Consider the following 19,607-nt stretch of genomic DNA (forward strand, 5'->3'; position numbering starts at 1 on the left):
AATAGTCAAAACCTTTTGAAAATAACATCCGTCATTTAAAAATCTTATTATGAAATTATTAAACTGTCATATCAAAACCTAATGTTTTGATTTTAATTGCTTCCTGATTTTTAAACTATAAAATATCTTTGAAAAATATGACTAATAAAAATGAACATAATGCAAAATCACTAGACTCTCAGTGACCTTCTGCCAGCTTGTCTATGCCTAAACCTATCTGAGGTGGGGATCTATCGTATTTTAGAAACCTGTAAGGAGGACAGCACCAGCAATCTCTCCCAGTATTGAGCAATGAGTTTTTCAGGAACCAATGTCAAATGTTAACCTCATAGAGCTATAAATTTAATCTCCTTACTTGAGATGAAGATGAAGATGAAATCTAGAGAAAGTAAACATACTGCCATGTACACAGTAGACAATTGTTTAAAAAATATCTAAATCGTGATGAAACCTATTACTTATATTTTTAATGCTGTAAATGCAAGTTGCTCTATTATTCTGAATTCTCCCAATTCTTAACATCTTATTATATCACATCATAGGTTTTTAAAAATCCAAATAATAGTAGTAAGTAATAGTCTCAGTCTATTTAACCTTTTCTTTTTTCTCCATCTGTAATCATTAGCTTTTTCCCCACAGTTCTTCACTAGTTCTTACTGTCCTTCTTAATTTAATGTCTAGGAAAGAAGAAATATAAACCTGGGACTCCATTAAGAATAATACACAAAGTTAGGGGCTTCCCTGGTGGCACATTGGTTAAGAATCTGTCTGCCAATGCACGGGACACGGATTCGAGCCCTGGTCTGGGAGGATCCCACGTGCCGAAGAGCAACTAAGCCCATGCGCCACAACTACTGAGCCTGTGCTCTAGAGCCCACGAGCCACAACTACTGAAGCCCACGTGCCTAGAGCCTGTGCTCCACAACGAGAGAAGCCACTGCAATGAGAAGCCTGCGCACCACAACGAAGAGTAGTCCCCGCTCGCCGCAACTAGAGAAAGCCCACGTGCAGCAACGAAGACCCAAAGCAGCCAAAAATAAAATAAATTTATTTTTTAAAAAAAAGAATACACAAAGTGAGTATGATAGGAAATTGGCTTGTGGTTTTCATTTTTTCCTTAGTCCTGAATACATTAAGCTAACAGAGATCAGTTTGTTAACAAAAAATCCCGTAGTGAAGTAGCAGCATGATCATACTGCTTTTGCAATGATTCAACTGCAGACTCTATGAGTTATTATTCATTTTGAAAAATAAGATAATAGGAATTTTTTCAAACTAATAGTGGAATGATGTAATATCATTAAGTCCAGTAACCTACTGCTTAAACAAATCAACTTGGCTTTATTTATACCAAGTAATAAATTTCTTGCCACTAAGTAGCAACAATAAAATTAAGAATATAGGAGCCATGTATAAAATAGGTTTGAAAATTCTCTAAGAGAAAAAAACATATATATACACATATGTGTGTATGAAGATATAGGTTATCACACTAAAATGTCTAACTAATTTACTGAACCACTTATCTTGCCCAGTATCATATAAGTTTTAAAAGTTTTAGTGTTGACATTATATATCAAGTTTAGTCTTCATATTTTAAAGAGTTTGCATGAAGTGAGGTACTAAATGCAATTTAGCATTGAGGTTATAGTCATCTTTACTCATGGTGCTCAAAGACTTAATTACCATAAAATATGTTGGAATATTTCATCAAGATTCTAGATCCTATTATGTTACATTTTACGCCTAACAGTTTTACTTTTAGGTATGCAGTCATCTATCCTCACCAAGGATGCATGATCTTAGAGTTCATTTTCAATCTCAGATTTAATGAGATGGAGATGATGGAGAATGTTGGGGAACAGAGGTTTCCTTAAGCTTGTCCTACTAACGTTTCCATACCAGAGCTTCCATATTGAAATAGGTCCAATGTTGAGTTCTCAGTTAATTTTGCTGACATCAAAACTAAAAGCAGTTAATATTAAGTGCCAACATAATGACTAGAGTTTCATAAGTTTTATGGAAATATCAGTGCCTGTCAAACAGGAGAGCCAACATGAAGTAGGGAAAGGATGCTCTTTTTACAAAAATCTTTGATTTGCTAAGTTTAAAATATACTCCAAAGCAACCAAGATGTCCTTCAGTAGGTGAACGGATAAATAAACTGTGTTACACCCAGACAATGGAATATTATTCAGCACTAAAAAGAAATGAGCTTATCAACCATGAAAAGACATGGAGGAAACTTAAATGCATTTTACTAAGTGAAAGAAGCCGGTCTGAAAAGGCTACATACTGTACGGTTCCAACTATATGACATTCCAGAACAGACAAAACTATAAAGACAATAAAAAGACCAGGGGTTGCCAAGGGTTGGGTGGAAGGAGGAATAGATGAAGCACAGAGTATTTTTAGGGCAGTGAAAATACTCTCTATGATATAATGATAGATAACTGTCATTATACCTTTGTCCAAACCCACAGAATGTGCAACACGAAGAGTGAATCCTAAAGTCAGCTATAAAAAATAATAATAAAATATAATATGCTCCAAACTGTTAAGGATAGTCATTTATGTTAAAACGGACTTCTTTTGTGGTAAACTATACATGACATAAAATTTATTATTTTAATCATTTTAAGTATACAATTTAGTGACATTTGGTACATTCATAATGTTGTGCAACCACCACTGCTATCCATTTCCATAACTTTTTCATCATCCCAAGCTGAACCTCCATACCCTTAAACAATAACTCCCCGTTCCTCCCTCTCCCAGACATTGTAACCACTATTCTACTTTCTGTCTCTATAAATTTACTTATTTTAGGTACCTCATATAAGTGGAAACATACTCAAATGGGTTTTTGAAAGATGACCTATGAAGGAACCAGTTTTGTAAAAAAGAAGTGATGCTAAAAAGTTATATATATATATATATATATATATATACACACACACACATATAATATTTGCATATAAATATATATACATGTACATATAATCAGATCAAATGCAGAAATGCAAGAAATGCATACATTCATTATTTATACCACTTCTAGACATTGGACTTCACTTGTTAATAGACTGCATAGAAATAAGATATTTTGAGATGTCTTCACACATATAAAAAATTACTTAGTGAACAATGAATATTAATCAATGATTTGTATTGATGATAATCAGTGTCCTTTGAAAGACCTGGTTAAGATTATAAATATTAACACTCCATTAATTAATAACAAAGAAAGGTAAAGATTCACATATCAGACCAAACCATGACAGAGGACACTTCCATTTGTACATTTCTCTAAAGCATGCTTTCACATGCACAAGCTAATTTACTCCTCACCATAGTACTGCGAGTGAGTATTTACAGTCTCAACATTAAGACAAAACCTAATGAAGTCAGGGGATGTGGGCAAGGTCTTCTAGCCCAGGCATGACAGAACCACCAATCGAACTATACCCAAGGTTCTGGGTCCTGTGTCTTTCCCTTACACTCTTCAAGACTGAGATCATAGTCACTTTCTAGAGCAGCACTGTCTGAATAGAAATATAATGCAAGTCACATATAAAATTTAAAAATTTTCTAGTAGCTACATTTAAAAAATTGAAAAGAAACAGGTAAAATTAATTTAGCAATATATTTTATTTTACCAAATATCACTTCAATATAAAATATTACAAATGAGATATTTTGCATTATTTTGCTATATAAAGTCTTTGAAACCTGGTCTGTATTTTACACTTGAAGCACATTTCAATCCAGTCTAGTCACATTTCAAGTGCTCACTAGGCACATGTTGCTAATGTCTCCTGTACTGGACAGCACAGTTGCAGATGTTTGCCCGTTTCTCTAATTAGCTTAACTAATCATTCTATCAAAGAGTATTTATTGGACAGCTCTTCCATTCTCACAACTGAGTTTGTTGGAATGAGTGTAAGAGAATCGGAAGCAGTACAGTGCAAATGAAAGAATGGAACTTCATTAGAAATGATGATGATGATTCATACTGAAAATTATAAATTCATGTCCACAATGTACTTTGAGTTTCCTCCTTTGTAAAATGTAGATAATAATGCCCATAAATCATTTTGCACAGTGCCTCCATATAGCTAGCAGTCAAAGGAAAAGTAACTGTTCTCTAACAAGGAGGTACGTATGAGTTCAGTTAGTGGTCTGCAAGCCTAGAAGCAATACAGTTCTACCACCTGGGCAAGGTTGACTGGTGACAGGAATAATGAACCATTCTAAGAGGCAAGCAGTCCATGGGATTGCACTGGTAGGACTATCATAATGAACACATTCTAAGCACTGAGAAATCCAAAGCTATCAAAAGCAACAAGAAATTCAAGGCTAGGTCTTGCTGATGAACTGTATCAGGCAACACAGTAACACCAAAATCAAGGCCAGAAAATTCAATCGAATCAAAAGGCACATAGGTCTGGGGTAAGGAGTACTGCTGACCAAGCACTCTTCTTAAGATGTACGCTCTCACACAGCACCAAAAATGGCAGCATTCATTTAGGTTTTTAAAATATCACTCATCATCTTAAGCAGAGCTAATTTATAGCCTGTATCTATGGACTCTAGTACCTGACATTCTTAGGGGTGTAATATAGGGATTTTTTTTAACGCTGTCTTGTCCCAGGCCCACTTGAGGTCCTGGATGGAGGTCAGTCAATTCCCCTTCTCAAGCAGTCGATTAATGTACCTCAACCACTTCCCTTATTTGGCTCTCACCCTGGAAGGCAGGCACCGAGCACTAGGGACAGCTCCTATGTCCCTGAGTCTGTGAAATTATTCAAATTAGCCAATCGGCAGGGATCCCTCAAAATCCAGCTAACCCCACTCCACTTGTCATACATCAGCTACTCCCTACAGTTGGAGCTTGCTGTTACCCCATCCCTGGGTACAACCCCCTGTGTGCCCCTGCCTGGCAGCCTTCTTTCAGTTGGATCTGTAAGTAACAGAGCTCTGCCTTTCCTTTTATCTCAACTCGGTGTGTTGTGTCTCGCCACCAAAAGAATGTTTAAATCTTATAAAACAAGGGTCCTAGTCTACTTTGTATTTTGTCCTCAGACACTTTTTTGTGGCCAGTCATGTTCTTTTTCTTCCTGAAACCCTCAGTGGGGTTTCATCCATGGGAATATTATGCAGTATGTGTTGAGGTTCTATTCCTCTAGACATTTTGCTTTACACTGCTCTTGGATACTACCAGCCTGGTACCATTTTTATGTAAATTTTTTGACTTAAGGGCTTTCAGGCCAGACAAGTGGTGTAAATTCAAATGCCCAAACACACAGGCTATGGATTAATAGCCTTGTTTTAAATAAATGAAGAGCTAATGCCAGGACAGGCAAACTGCCTTGTCTTCTTGTGTCAGCGGTCATATTTGTTTTCCTTTTCCTTTTCATGGCAGCCCATTTAGAATCCTTGGTTTATATGGGAACTTCAGTTCCAACTGCCTACCCTTTGAGGGTCCAAGTCCTAGTCTCATCTCGCCACGTAACTAATAAAACCAAAGCACTTGGTTGCTGATAATTACAATCCCAACACTCATCTGCTCCCGACCACCCCCACCTCCGACCCCATGGTGGCCTCGGAGTCAGGTTCCTCCCGTTGCGGAGCACAGGCTCCAGACGCGCAGGCTCAGCGGCCATGGCTCATGGGCCCAGCCGCTCCGCAGCATGTGGGATCTTCCCGGACCGGGGCACAAACCCGTGTCCCCTGCATGGGCAGGCGGACCCTCAACCACTGCGCCACCAGGGAAGCCCTCAGGTTCTTTCAACTGCTCTAGTTAAAAGTTCCTTCTTTCCTTTTGACCCCTGAGATGGTGTGTGTGTGTGTGTGTGTGTGTGTGTGTGTGTGTGTGTGTATGTGTGTGATAGTTTTAAAAAATTTTATTGGGGTATAGTTGATTTAAAATGTTGTGTTAGTTTCAGGTGTACAGCAAAATGAATCTGTTATACATATACATATATCCACTCTTTTTTCTTTTTAGATTCTTTTCCCATATAGGCCCCTGAGATTTTTAAAAAACTCTCTTGCAAGCTCATCTAATCATTTAAAAGGCCTATCTATTCTATTTTATCCAGCATTTCCAGGTGTTTCAAAGCAGCGAAGGGGGGTACCTATTCAACCACATTTTCAGAAATGGATATCTGTTACTTTTTAAGTTCAAAGCATCATATGAAGTGGATAATGAAAAAATGAATATTTTTAAGTTCAATTTACAAAATCTAGAAGGAAATCAGGTACCTTTTAGCAAGTACTTGAAAAGTTTTGTAAAGGGTGAGTAAATTGAGGTTATGTGGATTGGATGAGTCATTATAAATAAGAACTTAGAACAGATCCTGGGCATAGAATAGTACTAACTACTTTCATTACTAATACTTATTATTATTGCTTATATTGATGGAAATCATCTAAATGAATAATGCCTTGTTGCCACTATGGCTAGAAATGGCACATCCCAACCTTGCTATTGATATAGTCTAAAATGTATACATTTTTGTTTAAGATAAAAACATCGTACTTTTAATTCAAAGTTATCACATCTTGACATTAATGACATTAATCAAACACTGCTTGATTAATACATTTTGGATAACTCACTCAATATACTGAAAGATTAAACAATAATTTAAGGTAATTTGTGTCAGGAGAGTTATCATTAGAAATTACTCATAAGAGAGATCTTTTGCTCTAGGTACCAAACTCCAAATAAAGATTAGACAGCCAAAATGATTAAACTCAGTTTCACTATATTGATCAGCTTTAATCTCTTTGATTTCAAGAGTTTCAATTAATATAAATGATCTTTCAGCTGCAAAATATGATAGACCTTTATTTATAAAATAGCTAAGACTGTAATATGCTCCATTTTATCAAAAATAATATACGTGATGGTTGTTCTTGGCATTAATTCTTGCACACTACTAAACACACAAGGTAAAGTCTAAAAAGATATGCGTCTATTATCAATTTCATCAAATCTTTTTAAGTTACAGTCAGCAAAGCACACTAGAGTCTATGAAATATTTTAACAAAAACAGTTTTTTAAAGGGGGAGATAAAAGATACCAGTTTTTAAAGAAATGGAAAAAACATTAAAAGTAATCACGTCACCCCCAGGCTAGACCACAGAGACACCATCTAATTATATCAGTGGCAGAAGAATTAAAGGTCTCATAGTAAAATGTGTTTCAGTTGAACTTAAAATATGAATCTTTCATAGTGATCAGCAGAGCTAATATGAAAAGTATGATGCCCTGCTATTAATTATCTAGTGTAGTAAATCATAAACTGAAGTTCAGGAAATTAAGTTTTATTCCTAAATTTGTCACAATGATGTTTTGTAACCTTGATAAAGCCACTTAACCTTTCTTTGCCTCAGCTTCCTCATCCATAAAAACAGGAGGAAGATGTACCTTTTGAGAACATAAATTCAGTCTATTGCTGATTGGAAAGTAGTTTAAGTATATTGCTACATTAACTCTGTTAAAAATGTTATACCAAGTATAAAAAATGCTACACTCTTGTAGCAATAACCTCACTCTTTTTGTTTTTTTCAAGTCAGTTTTCCTTTCCTCACTTCATCCTTATTCTTGCTGACTCTTACATTGTGTTGGAAAAATTTTTTCCTGATATAACATTTTCACAATCCATTTTCTTACCATTACTTTACTCATGATCTAGCCCTAGAAATTAAATGGCTTTCAACTTGTCTGACTCATTCAAAATTTTATGATGGAAATATGGTTGTTATTTTGTTTTGAATCTTTCTTTTAAAATTAAAGAAAAATGTTTTCATCAGAAGGAAAAATAAGTATTAACAGATAAAAGTGAATAATATATAATTTAATACCTCTGGAAAAATTTATATAGTGTGCATTTTTTTCTTAGACCTAAACAAATCTGGAAAAATTTATATACTGTGCATTTTTTTCTTAGACCTAAACAAATCCAAAAGCATGTACCATAAACCAATAATGTCTGTATTTTTTGTCTAAATAGGTCACATTGTATGAAGAGCCAAGGTCATCTAATTCATTTTGGAATTACTTGGTCTCTTATGGACCACCTCTTGACATGCTTTCCCTGTAGCTGCACTCCCACAAATAATCTGGCAGAGGGTTAGGGCTAAAGATACAGCTTGGGTGTGAGTTAGAGTTTAGTATAAGGAACCCTAGGATATGGCAATGTATAGCAATACAAACTTGATATATATATCAATAGATAAAGTACAGAAAATTGTCATATGACCCACAACATAATTTTATGAATATCAAACCACATTTTATAATCTCCAAGAAATCACAATGTTTAGAAGCAGTGAACATCTGTTGTTTATATTCCCTAGAATATTTTTCACTTTCTCTTGGCACCTCAAACTTCCTTTGGATTACTACTCCCCTCCTTCTCTCAGTCCATGTGGTTCGGGTAGGCCCATGACCCAAAGCAGCCTAAACAATATCTACTAAATTTGAAAATACACATACTGTGAATAAACAAATCCACTCCTAGGTAAAATCCTCCATAAATTCCTACTTATATGTACAATGAAAAACGTGTGTTTGTGTGTGTGTGCTTGCAAGGTGGTTAATGGCAATATTATGTACATTAGCAAAAAAATCAAAACAATCCCAATTGTCTGTAAACAAACTGTGAGATATTCACAGAATAGAATACTATAGTATAAACGTAATAAATAAACTGCAGCTAAATGGAATAACATAATGAATTTTTAAAACAAACTGGAGTTGAAAAAACCAGACACAATAGAATACAGTGTGTGGGTCCAAATTTATACGTTTCAAAAACAGGCAAAATGTTAGCTATATTGCTTAGGTATGCACTATCCACTAGTGTAACTTTTAAAAAAAGACAAGAAAACAACATAAAAGTCATGAGGGCATTAACATAATCAATAGCAGGGAAGAAGGAGTTTATATTCAGAAGGGTATGTGGAGAACTTCTGTGATGCCTGTAATATTCTTATTTATTTATTTACTTACCAGAAATGTGAATCAACATAAAGAAGATAAGTGTCAGAGAAGGAGTAAATGAGGGTAAAGTAAAATATTGTATTTACCTTATTAAAAATTGATCTAAAAGATAACTATTTATCTAAAGTAATAATAAGAATTTATTGGATGACTCTGTGCTCCCACTGCAGGGGGCACAGGTTCCATCCCGGGTTGGGGAACTAAGATCCCACAAACCACTGTGGCACGGCCATAAATAAATAAATAAATAAATAAATTTTTTAAAGTAAAAAAAGAAATAAAAAGAATTTATTGGACGTTATAACATACAGATAAGTGAAATGAATGACAGCAATGTTATAAGGGATGAGAGGGAAGAACTGAGAATACTTTGTAATAAGGTACCTGCGCTACACACAAAGTAGCATAGTGTTTTACGAAGGTGGGCTGAGATTGGTGTTTAAAAAAAGTACTGAAATATCCACAGCAACCACTAAAATTTTTTTTTTAAAGAAGTAAAACTGATAATAAGAAAGGAGAGACAAAGTAGAACCATATAAATTGTTCAATTAAAACCAGACAAAGCAGAAGAGAGAGGGAAAACAAAGAATAAGTTCAATGAACTGAAAACACTGACAAACTTATTAATCCAACAATTTCAATAATCATTTTATTTTTTTTTAACTTTTTGTTTTTGGCCACTGACAAATACATTAGTCCAACAATTTCAAAAATCACTTTATTTTTTTTATTTTTTATTTTTTTGGCCACGTCATGTGGCTTGTGGGATTCCCTGACCAGGGATTGAACCTAGGCCCCCAGCAGTGGAAGCGTGGAGTCCTAACCACTGGACTGCCAGGGAATTCCCTCAATAATCACTTTAAATGTAAGTGGTCTAACTACATCAGTTAAAACATAGAGAAAGTCAAAGTGGATGAAAAAAATTAAGATCGAACCATGTTGTCTGCAAGGAACCCACTTTAAAAATAAAGAACCAGATAGGTTAAAAGTGAAGGGATGAAGAAAGATATACCACGCTAACACTAATCAAAAGAAAGCTAGGTATATTAATTTCAGACAATGCTGACTTCAGAACAAGGAAAATATGAATAAAGAGGGATATTACCTAATGACAAAGAGATCAATTCTCCAAGAAGACATAATAACCCTAAACACATGCACACCTAACAACAGAGCATCAAAATTGTGAGGCAAAAACTTAGAGAATTGAAAGGATAAACAGAAACATCCACTACTATTTTTGGAAATTTTAACACTCTACTTTTAGTAACTGAAATATCAAGCAAGCAGAAAATCAGTAAGGATACAGTTGATTTGAAAAACACTGTAAGTAAACTTGATTTAATTGACATTTATAGAATTCACCATCTGACAACAGCAAAATATACATTCCTCTCAAGCTCTCATGGGACATTCACCATGAAAGATCACATTCTGGGTCATAAAACACACTTTAACAATATTTTAAAAATAGAAATCACACAAAGTGTGTGCTCAGATCACTGAAAATAAACTAGAAGTCAATAGGAGAAAAATAGCTGGGAAAATCACCACATGTCTAGAATTAACACATTTCTAAATAACACATGGGTCAAAGAATACTTCACAAGAGAAATTTAAAAATATTTTGAACTATATGAAAATGTAACATAAAACTTGTGGGATGCAGCAAAAGTAGTGTTTAGAAGAAATTTATAGAATTAAGTCTACGTTTCAGGGAAAAAGAAAACTCTAAAATAAAACTCTAAACCTCTGCTCTGTGAAAATCATTGTTAAGGAAAATCAAAAGAAAAGTTATAGTCACATGATGAGCTTCAGATTAGACACGGCCCTAAAGTTGTCTTGTGCTGACCTTAAATTCTTATTTCAGAAGAGAATCTTGGTTTAGGTAATTCATTTTTTAAAAGATCATGTGCAAAAACACTACGTTTTAAAAATAACTCACAGAATGGCCTTAGTTTTTTATGTCCGCTGGTATGTTTGTGAGTTGTGTTCTCTGTACTAGACATCCCAGAATAAAGTGGAGTGAATTCAATAGTTAAAAAAAAAAGAAAGAAAAAAAGAAAAGTTACAGGATGGGAGAAAATATTCGCAAAACATACATCTGATGAGAGGGTTGTATGAAAAGTATACAAAGAATTCTTAAAACTGAGCAATGGAAAAACAAACATCCCATTTAAAAAGGAGGCTATATATTTGAACAGACACAGATCAAAGAAGATATACAAAATGCAAATAGCATATAAAAAGATGGTCAAAATAATTTATAATTAGGGAATTGGCAATTGAAAAACTGAGATACCACTACAAAACTATTGGAATGTTAAAATTCAAACAACAGAATTGGTGGAAGGATAGGGATCACTAAAATTCTTCATTCATTGTTGATGGAAATGCAAAATGGTACAGCTACTTTAGAAGACAGTTTGGCAGCTTCTCACAAAGCTAAATATGATCTTACCATATACTCTAAAAGTTATATTCCTAGGTATTTTTTCAACTAATTTGAAAACTTATATCAACAGAAAGACCTGCACAATAATGTATATAATAGCTTTATTCATAATCTCCAAAAACTGGAAGCACCCAAGATGCACCATTCAAAAGATGAATGGACAAACTATGGTACAGCCACACAGCAGAATATCATTCAGTAATAAAAGGAAATGAGGAGCTATCATGAATGAACCTTAAAGACACTATGCTAAATGAAATAAACCATACACAAAAAGATAAATATTGTATAATTCCACTTATTTGAGGTACCTAGAATGGTCTAATTTATAGATACAGAAATAGAGGGGTGGTTGCCAGGGATTACTGGGAGAAGGGAATGGGGAGTTACGGTTTAATGGGTACAGAGTTTCGGTTTGGAAAGATGAAAAAGTTCTAGAGGTAGATGGTGGTGAGGTAGATGGTGGTTATCATTGCACACAATGTGAATGCAGTTAATGCCAGTGAAATGTATACCTAAAAATGGCAAAAATGGTAAATTTTTTTAGTTATATTTTACAACAAAAACACAAAAAGCTTCTTTGAGCCCAACATCTAGAAATCTTTTTAACCAGCTGACTTCAGGACTCAGAAACTGGGCTTATATTCTGCTCCAATCGTTAACCTTTGTTCTTCTTGTGTTTCTATAGAAACGTCTCTTAATAAATCCCTGATGGCTTGCACCATATAGGTTTAACTTTGGGAGCTCATCTGAAAAACTGCCTCCAGATATAAAACAACTCCTTAACTGAACTAACCTATTCTCAGGACTAAGAATGGTTCATTGTGATATGAAGCCATCTACCAACTCAGATTCTAGACTATAAAACTTAGTGGGGAAGTTTCAAAGGTGGGAATAAAGGGTAGCAGAATGTGCCACCCAAAAATATGCCTCTTTGATATAAAGATAATTTTGAGCTGGTTATTTTGAGAAACTGCAGACACAGGAGAAGCTCTGAAAATAAACTAAGAGTTACCCTTTTGTAAGGGGAATTTACACTTATAAAAAAATCTTCATTTATGTAAGGGTGTCTCCCTCTCTGTACCAGGAAGAGAAAAATGACTAAATCTCCAGAAACTCTTACCAATGGAGAAGGCATTTAGATTTAGATTTAGACTTACCCTTGCTTACTGTGCTTTTCCTGGTAACCCCCCATAACTGGCCTTTCTCCCCCTCCCCCAACCAAAAAACCTTTCTTTTGTCTTTAGCTGAAGATGATATTTAAGGGAGTGGCTTTGGCCATCTTGGTGAGGTACTAAGTTTCCCTGGGTATCTTCAAGGTACACGTGACATATACATGTTAATAAACTTCTGTTTGTTTTTCTCTTGTTAATCTGTCTTTTATTACAGGGGGTCTTAGCCAAGAACTCTGAAGGGTAGGCAGAAAATTATTTTTCCTCCCCTACAAACCTTAATATATGCAAAATTTTGAAGACATTATTTAGGAGGATGGAAGATCTCCGGAGGGAATGCAGAATGTGATAAAACAACCTAACTATCAATATATTACAACCTCACTGAAGGTGATGGGAGGAAAAGGTGCTGACCTAAGTAACTTTGGAAATGGGTGGAGTCTGTAAGACTAAAGTCAAAAGAAACTGTATATAAGCAATATACTCTAGTCTATAAAGTTGTTTCTCATAGGGGTACAGGTCAACAACTTTGATCCCATTGCACACCTATTTGGAAATAAACAATTAAGGGGGCTTCCCTGGTGGTGCAGTGGTTGAGAATCTGCCTGCTAATGCAGGGGACACGGGTTCGAGCCCTGGTCTAGGAGGATCCCACATGCCGTGGAGCAACTAGGCCCGTGAGCCACAACTACTGAACCTGCACGTCTGGAGCGTGTGCTCCGCAACAAGAGAGGCCGCGATAGTGAGAGGCCCGCGCACCGCGATGAAGAGTGGCCCCCGCTTGCCACAACTAGAGAAAGTCCTCACACAGAAACAAAGACCCAACACAGCAAAAATAAATACATAAATTAACAAAAAAAAAAACAATTAAGGAAATAGATGGCAGATGGTGGTAACCAGGTTTCTCACTATTGGACAGAAGGTTACACATAAGCCAAAGGAAGAGGCCAGAATGATCCCTATGGTAATGGATTAGAGTCAGAGACATAAGTATGAACTCATGTTTAGTTCAATATAGATATGAATGGTTACATACAGAAATATTTCTAGATATGTGTATATACCTGGGTTAGTATACTCATATTTCCTTGCTCTGTCAACTGACAGGTCTTAGAAGCAACTATACTTGATTAGCAAGGAGTACTCCCAATGCCCAGATCTTAGTTTCTAGCACCATTCTCCAACAAAAGGAAAAGGGACTCTTCGGAAGAAATAGCTGACTGCAGGGCTAGGGCAGGAAATACATAAGATGATCCTGGAGCACCTTGTAGGGTCTGAAAATAAATAAATACTCAAACACACACACACACACACACACAAACTAAAAACGCTCCAAAGGGCCAAAGTTGGAACAATCTGAACAACAAAATAAATAAGGTGATGGTGGATACAAACCAAAGTATAAAAGAAATATTCATGAGTCCATACCATACTGATATAGACAATGATTGAATAAGTAGATAAATGTAGGAAAATAGATATATGTCCCATGTAGAAGAATTCCAAATAATTTAAGCATATACTCTGACTTCAAAGAGGTAGGGGCATGACTCCTCACTCCTTAAGTGTGGACTACAGATAATGACTTCCTTCCAAAGAGCAGAGTAGGGAAAGCTGTAAAAAAGAGTAAGTTTACAGTGGCAAAATCTGACCAAGAAGTGACTAATACTACCAAGTGATGAATGTCAACATCAACAGTGACGCCATGTTGATAGTACGATATGTTGTGATTTTTACCTCTATGGTCTTCCAGGAATATATAACTCAAGTCTAATCATAAGAAAAACATCAAACAAATCACAGTTGAAGGACATTCTACAAAATAAGCACTTGTTAAAATTGTCAAGATTATCAAAAACAAAGGAAGTCAGTAACAGTAACAGCTAAAAGGAGCCTAAGGAAACAAAACAATTCAGTGTTATGTGCTATCCTAAATGGGATCCTGGAACAGAAAAAGGACATTAGGTAAAAATTAAGGAAATCTGAATAAAATATGGACTTTAGTTAATAATAATATAGCAACATTAGTTAATTGTAACAAGTGTACCATACTAATGTTAGATGTTAATAATAGGGGAAACTGGGTGTGGGGAATACGGGATCTCTCCCTATTATCCTTTTTATTTTTTCTGTAAATGTAAAACTATTCTAAACTAAAATGTTTATAAAAAAAGAGATATTGCCCTTAACTCTGAAAAATTCATGTTCTTGTGAAAAACCAGGAGTGGCAACAAATAGTTATAATGCAGTGTGGTAGAGGTAAACATTTTAGCTGTGCCTCGAAGAAAGAGTAAGAGTCAGCTCTGTGACAACGTGGAAGAAGAAACATTCCAGAGGCAGCACACAAGGAGTAAGGATTAAGAGGGAGGATATTTGGAGAAAAACAGTAAAACAGTGTGGCTCAGGCATACAGAAGAGGGTAGAGGCTACAAACGATGCTGAAACATCTTAAGTTTATTTTTTTTAAATGTTTAAAGTATACCAAAAGTGTCAAGCACATTTATTGTTTCTTTCACTGTGGCTTCCCTGGTGGTGCAGTTGTTAAGAATCTGCCTGTCAATGCAGGGGACATGGGTTTGAGCCCTGGTCCAGGAAGATCCCACATGCCGCAGAGCAACTAAGCCCGTGTGCTACAACTACTGAGCCTGTGCTCTAGAGCCTGCGAGCCACAACTACTGAACATATGTGCCACAACTACGGAAGCCCACGTGCCTCGAGCCCGTGCTCCGCAACAAGAGAAGCCACCACAATGAGAAGCCCACGCACGACAAAGAAGAGTAGCCCCCGCTTGCCACAACTAGAGAAAGCCCGCGCACAGCAATGAAGACCCAATGCAGACAAAGAGGTATCACCTCATGCTGGTCAGAATGGCCATTTTCAAAAAATCTAGAAACAATAAATACTGGAAAGGGTGTGGTGAAAACAGAACCCTCCTGCACTGTTGCTGGGAATGTAAATTGACACAACCACTATGGAAAACAGTATGGGGATTCCTTAAAAAACTAAAAATAGAACTACCATATGACCCAGCAATCCCACTACTGGGCATATACTCTGAGAAAACCATAATTCAAAAAGAGACATGTACCCCAATGTTCACTGCAGCACTATTTACAATAGCCAGGACATGGAAACAACCTAAGTGTCCATCGACAGATGAATGGATAAAGAAGATGTGGCACATATATACAATGGAATATTACTCAGCCATAAAAAGAAATGAAATTGAGTTATTTGTAGTGAGGTGGATGGACATAGAGTCTGACATACAGAGTGAAGTAAGTCAGAAAGAGAAAAACAAATACCGTATGCTAACACATATATATGGAATCTAAAAAAAAAATGGTACTGATGAACCTAGTTGCAGGGCAGGAATAAAGATGTAGACATAGAGAATGGACTTGAGGACACGAGGTGGGAAGCGGAAGCTGGGGCAAAGTGAGAGTAGCATTGACATATATACACTACCGAATATAAAACAGTTGGCTGGTGGGAAGCAGCAGCATAGCACAGGGTAATCAGCTCAGTGCTTTGTGATGATCTAGAGAGGTAGGATAGGGAGAATGGGAGGGAGGCTCAAGAGGGAGGGAATATGGGGACATATGTATGCATATGGCTGATTCACTTTGTTGTACAACAGAAACTAACACACTATTGTGAAGCAATTATACTCCAATAAAGATCTATTAAAAAAATGTTTAAAGTATACCAAAAGTGTCAAGCAGGTTTATTGTTTCTTTCACTGTGATCTGTCTTCCTGAACCACTACTTCAGTTAGTAGACACATACACTTTTTTTTTTTTTTTTTTTTTTTGCGGTATGTGGGCCTCTCACTGTTGTGGCCTCTCCCGTTGCGGAGCACAGGCTCCGGACATGCAGGCTCAGCGGCCATGGCTCACGGACCCAGCCACTCCGCGGCATGTGGGATCTTCCCGGACTGGGGCACGAACCCACGTCCCCTGCATCGGCAGGCGGACTCTCAACCACTGTGCCACCAGGGAAGCCCGACACATATACTTTTAATAAACCAAAGATCTCCCATAAAAGCTTACAATATGGCCTGTAAGATGCCACTTTATTTATCCAGAAATTTTCTTTTCTCTTCATGTATTGGACTCTCCTTTGTTTTATTTTAAAGAAACATTGTAACACACTTCAAAATATATATTATCAGCTAAGGCAGATCCACTAAAACTAAATGATATCATGCTTTGCATAAGATTTACATTAAGTATAACATGACCATGATATGCAGAAAAACAAGATACAAAGCAGGGATCAATTATTGCTCAGAGAAAATGCCCACCTTCGTTGCTTTACTGAGAGTTTAACTTGGGTTCTAAGAATTGCTCTTTGGCCATAGCCAAAGTAAATGAGCTATAGTGTAACACTATTTAAAGCAATGTTATGCATAAATATATCTTGTCAACAGACTTCTTGTTAAAACCTAAAATGCATTTTAATACATATTATTTTTAACTATGGGATATGCAGCTCTATGATTCAACCAAAATTTCATATATAATCAAATTTTGCTTTATACTTTATTTCCCCAAATCAATGTCACAGGTAGAGCTATTTAAATTAGAGGTATTCATAATATTCAACTGAATGTAAACTTTCATTAACTTCCTTTTGGATATCAAGAAATAATTATTCCTCCTTTTTGCATAAAGAAAAGGAGATATTTTTTGGAGAAAATGAATGTACAAAAATATAATAGCCCTGGGTAGCATTTACGAGAAAACAATTCTATTACTGATTGTACAAAATAGCCTCACTTACATGATTTTACCATTTGGGACCCAGTTTCCAGTCTCTAGGAGACTGTTTTCCAATCACCTCTTCTAGACAGTGTTTTAGTAACCTAGCGTTTCTAGAAAGGGGAAAGATGTGCTTACCAAGAATTAGCTCTACACTCCAAAGAATAAAGACTAGAAGTTCATTCTATTTTCTTTACAGAATAGATATTTTTTCATTATTTTCAGTATGTTTTAATTCCTTTGTCTCAGTACCTACTCCTTGAAAAGCTACTTCAGTATAGATTAAGAGCAAAAAAGAAATAATAAAATATTCAACATTTATTGTAAAGAAAACCCAAGTACAGATAGTTATGTTTTTCACTGTTCCATTAAACAGGGAGGTAAAGTGATAAAAGTGTTAATTTTCTATACGAAGACCTATTATACACAACAAAGCTGAAAACAAAACTAGTGCAAATCATACATGTGTACATCATAGGTACGTAATACATGATTAAATGTGTGTTTACTATTCAAGTGTACCATGTATTGCTATTGTCAGTTATTTACTGGGTCTAATATCTATCAAAGGCATTACCAAAGAGCATCTTACTTATTTAACTAAATTTCCTTTCAAGCTGAATAATTACTATCCATCAAATGAATTTCATGAAATCAGATTTTGTTTTTAAGTCAAACTATATCATATCATAATTTCAAGATTTCAAGGTGATTATTGTAAGATGAAGGTGACTACCACAAAACAATTTTCATATACGGGAAAACTATTTTAAGTGAATCAATGAACAAATGGAAATCTCTTTAAAGTATCTGATATCCTTTTCTTACTTTTATATATATGTTTCATAAAAATGATTGTACAGGGACTTCCCTGGTGGTCCAGAGGTTAAGACTGCACACTTCCACTGCAGGGGATGCGGGTTCGATCCCTGGTCAGGGAATTAAGATCCCGCTTGCCATGCGGTAGGACAAAAATTAAAAAAAAAAAAAGAAAAAAAGATTGTACAAAGAATGTCACCAAGAAGAATCTCTCTTAATAAGATGAGAATAATGTCTTCAACTGCCTAAAGTATTGGTCTTGATTCCCCCCCCTTTTTTGTGTTGGAACCACTTTGAGAGAAGTATTCAATAACATAAAACAGGGAACGAATACAATATTTAACATGACATCATTTAACATGACAAAACGATGCATATTTGGATATAATTCTATGTTTTGCAAGTTGATTTCATATGTATTAGCTTGCCTCATTCAATTCTTGCAAAAATGCTATGAAATAAACAAGGCAAACTTTACCATCACCATTTTATACACGAGGAAAGTGATATTTTGAAGGTTGTGGTGATTAAAATAAAGTCATGTGACTAGTGAGCTGTAGATTCGTGATTTCAGACAGTGTTCTGAACCTTGTTCTCATGCCCTTCTACCTTAGCAACCAGGTATGGGAATGAGTCCATGCAATGCATCTCACATAATTATTCAATTATTGTATCTGAAATTTTGTTATATTCAAGTTCATGAGAACACGTATATCAGGTTCATAGAGTGATAAATGAAAAGTAATTCTTCTAATTTGGAGCAAGACAGGAAGACAGAGGTAGATTTCATATATTCCATTTCAACATTCTAGGAAGTGTTTCCAAAAATTATACCGCTACAAAATATAAGCATAATTTTCTGAAACTGTAAACTCATTATTTCAAGAACTTTCAAAAGCTAACATTTCTATAATCCCCTAAGCCTATTTTCTTTAACCTTTTATATGCATTTCAGGGCAACATGATTTGAAAGCAAGGAGGAATAAATTTCACCTATAGGAATCCACTTAGCATTTGGTTAAGCACTTCCTTCATTGCAAAGATTTGAAAAAAAATCAATATGCAGCACAAAAAATGAAACTTAAAATGTTAGTTTCATTACTTGCAAATGAAATATTGAAGACTGTGCTTACCTGTAACAGTTAGTTCAGTAGTTCTTCTCACAACAAAGCCTCCATATTTTAATTCACACGTATAATTTCCAATGTCGTCTTCTCTGACTTCTCTTATAAGCAGGGTATCTCTTTTGAATACAATACTTGGCCTCCATGTTTTTGTCCTACATTCCTACGTGAAGAAGACAAAATTTTTATAGTACATATAGTAACTTAAAGTATTTAAAATAACTAAACTAAAAGCTTCTAAAGTTAGATTTTAAAAGAGCT

The 19,607-nt window shown here is 35.5% G+C and overlaps 1 protein-coding gene across 1 annotated transcript in view; it reads right to left on the bottom strand.

The window, feature by feature from the left end:
* IL1RAPL1 (interleukin 1 receptor accessory protein like 1) overlaps positions 1-19,607 on the bottom strand; it is a 651,888-nt gene that overhangs the window by 536,833 nt on the left and 95,448 nt on the right. The window contains exon 4 of the mRNA XM_060137369.1: positions 19,356-19,509. Coding sequence (XP_059993352.1) covers positions 19,356-19,509 — 154 coding nt within the window. The remainder of the gene's footprint in view (positions 1-19,355; positions 19,510-19,607) is intronic.

The sequence above is a fragment of the Lagenorhynchus albirostris genome, chromosome X, assembly GCF_949774975.1.
Source record: "Lagenorhynchus albirostris chromosome X, mLagAlb1.1, whole genome shotgun sequence".
In the NCBI taxonomy this organism is placed as follows: Eukaryota; Metazoa; Chordata; class Mammalia; order Artiodactyla; family Delphinidae; genus Lagenorhynchus; species Lagenorhynchus albirostris.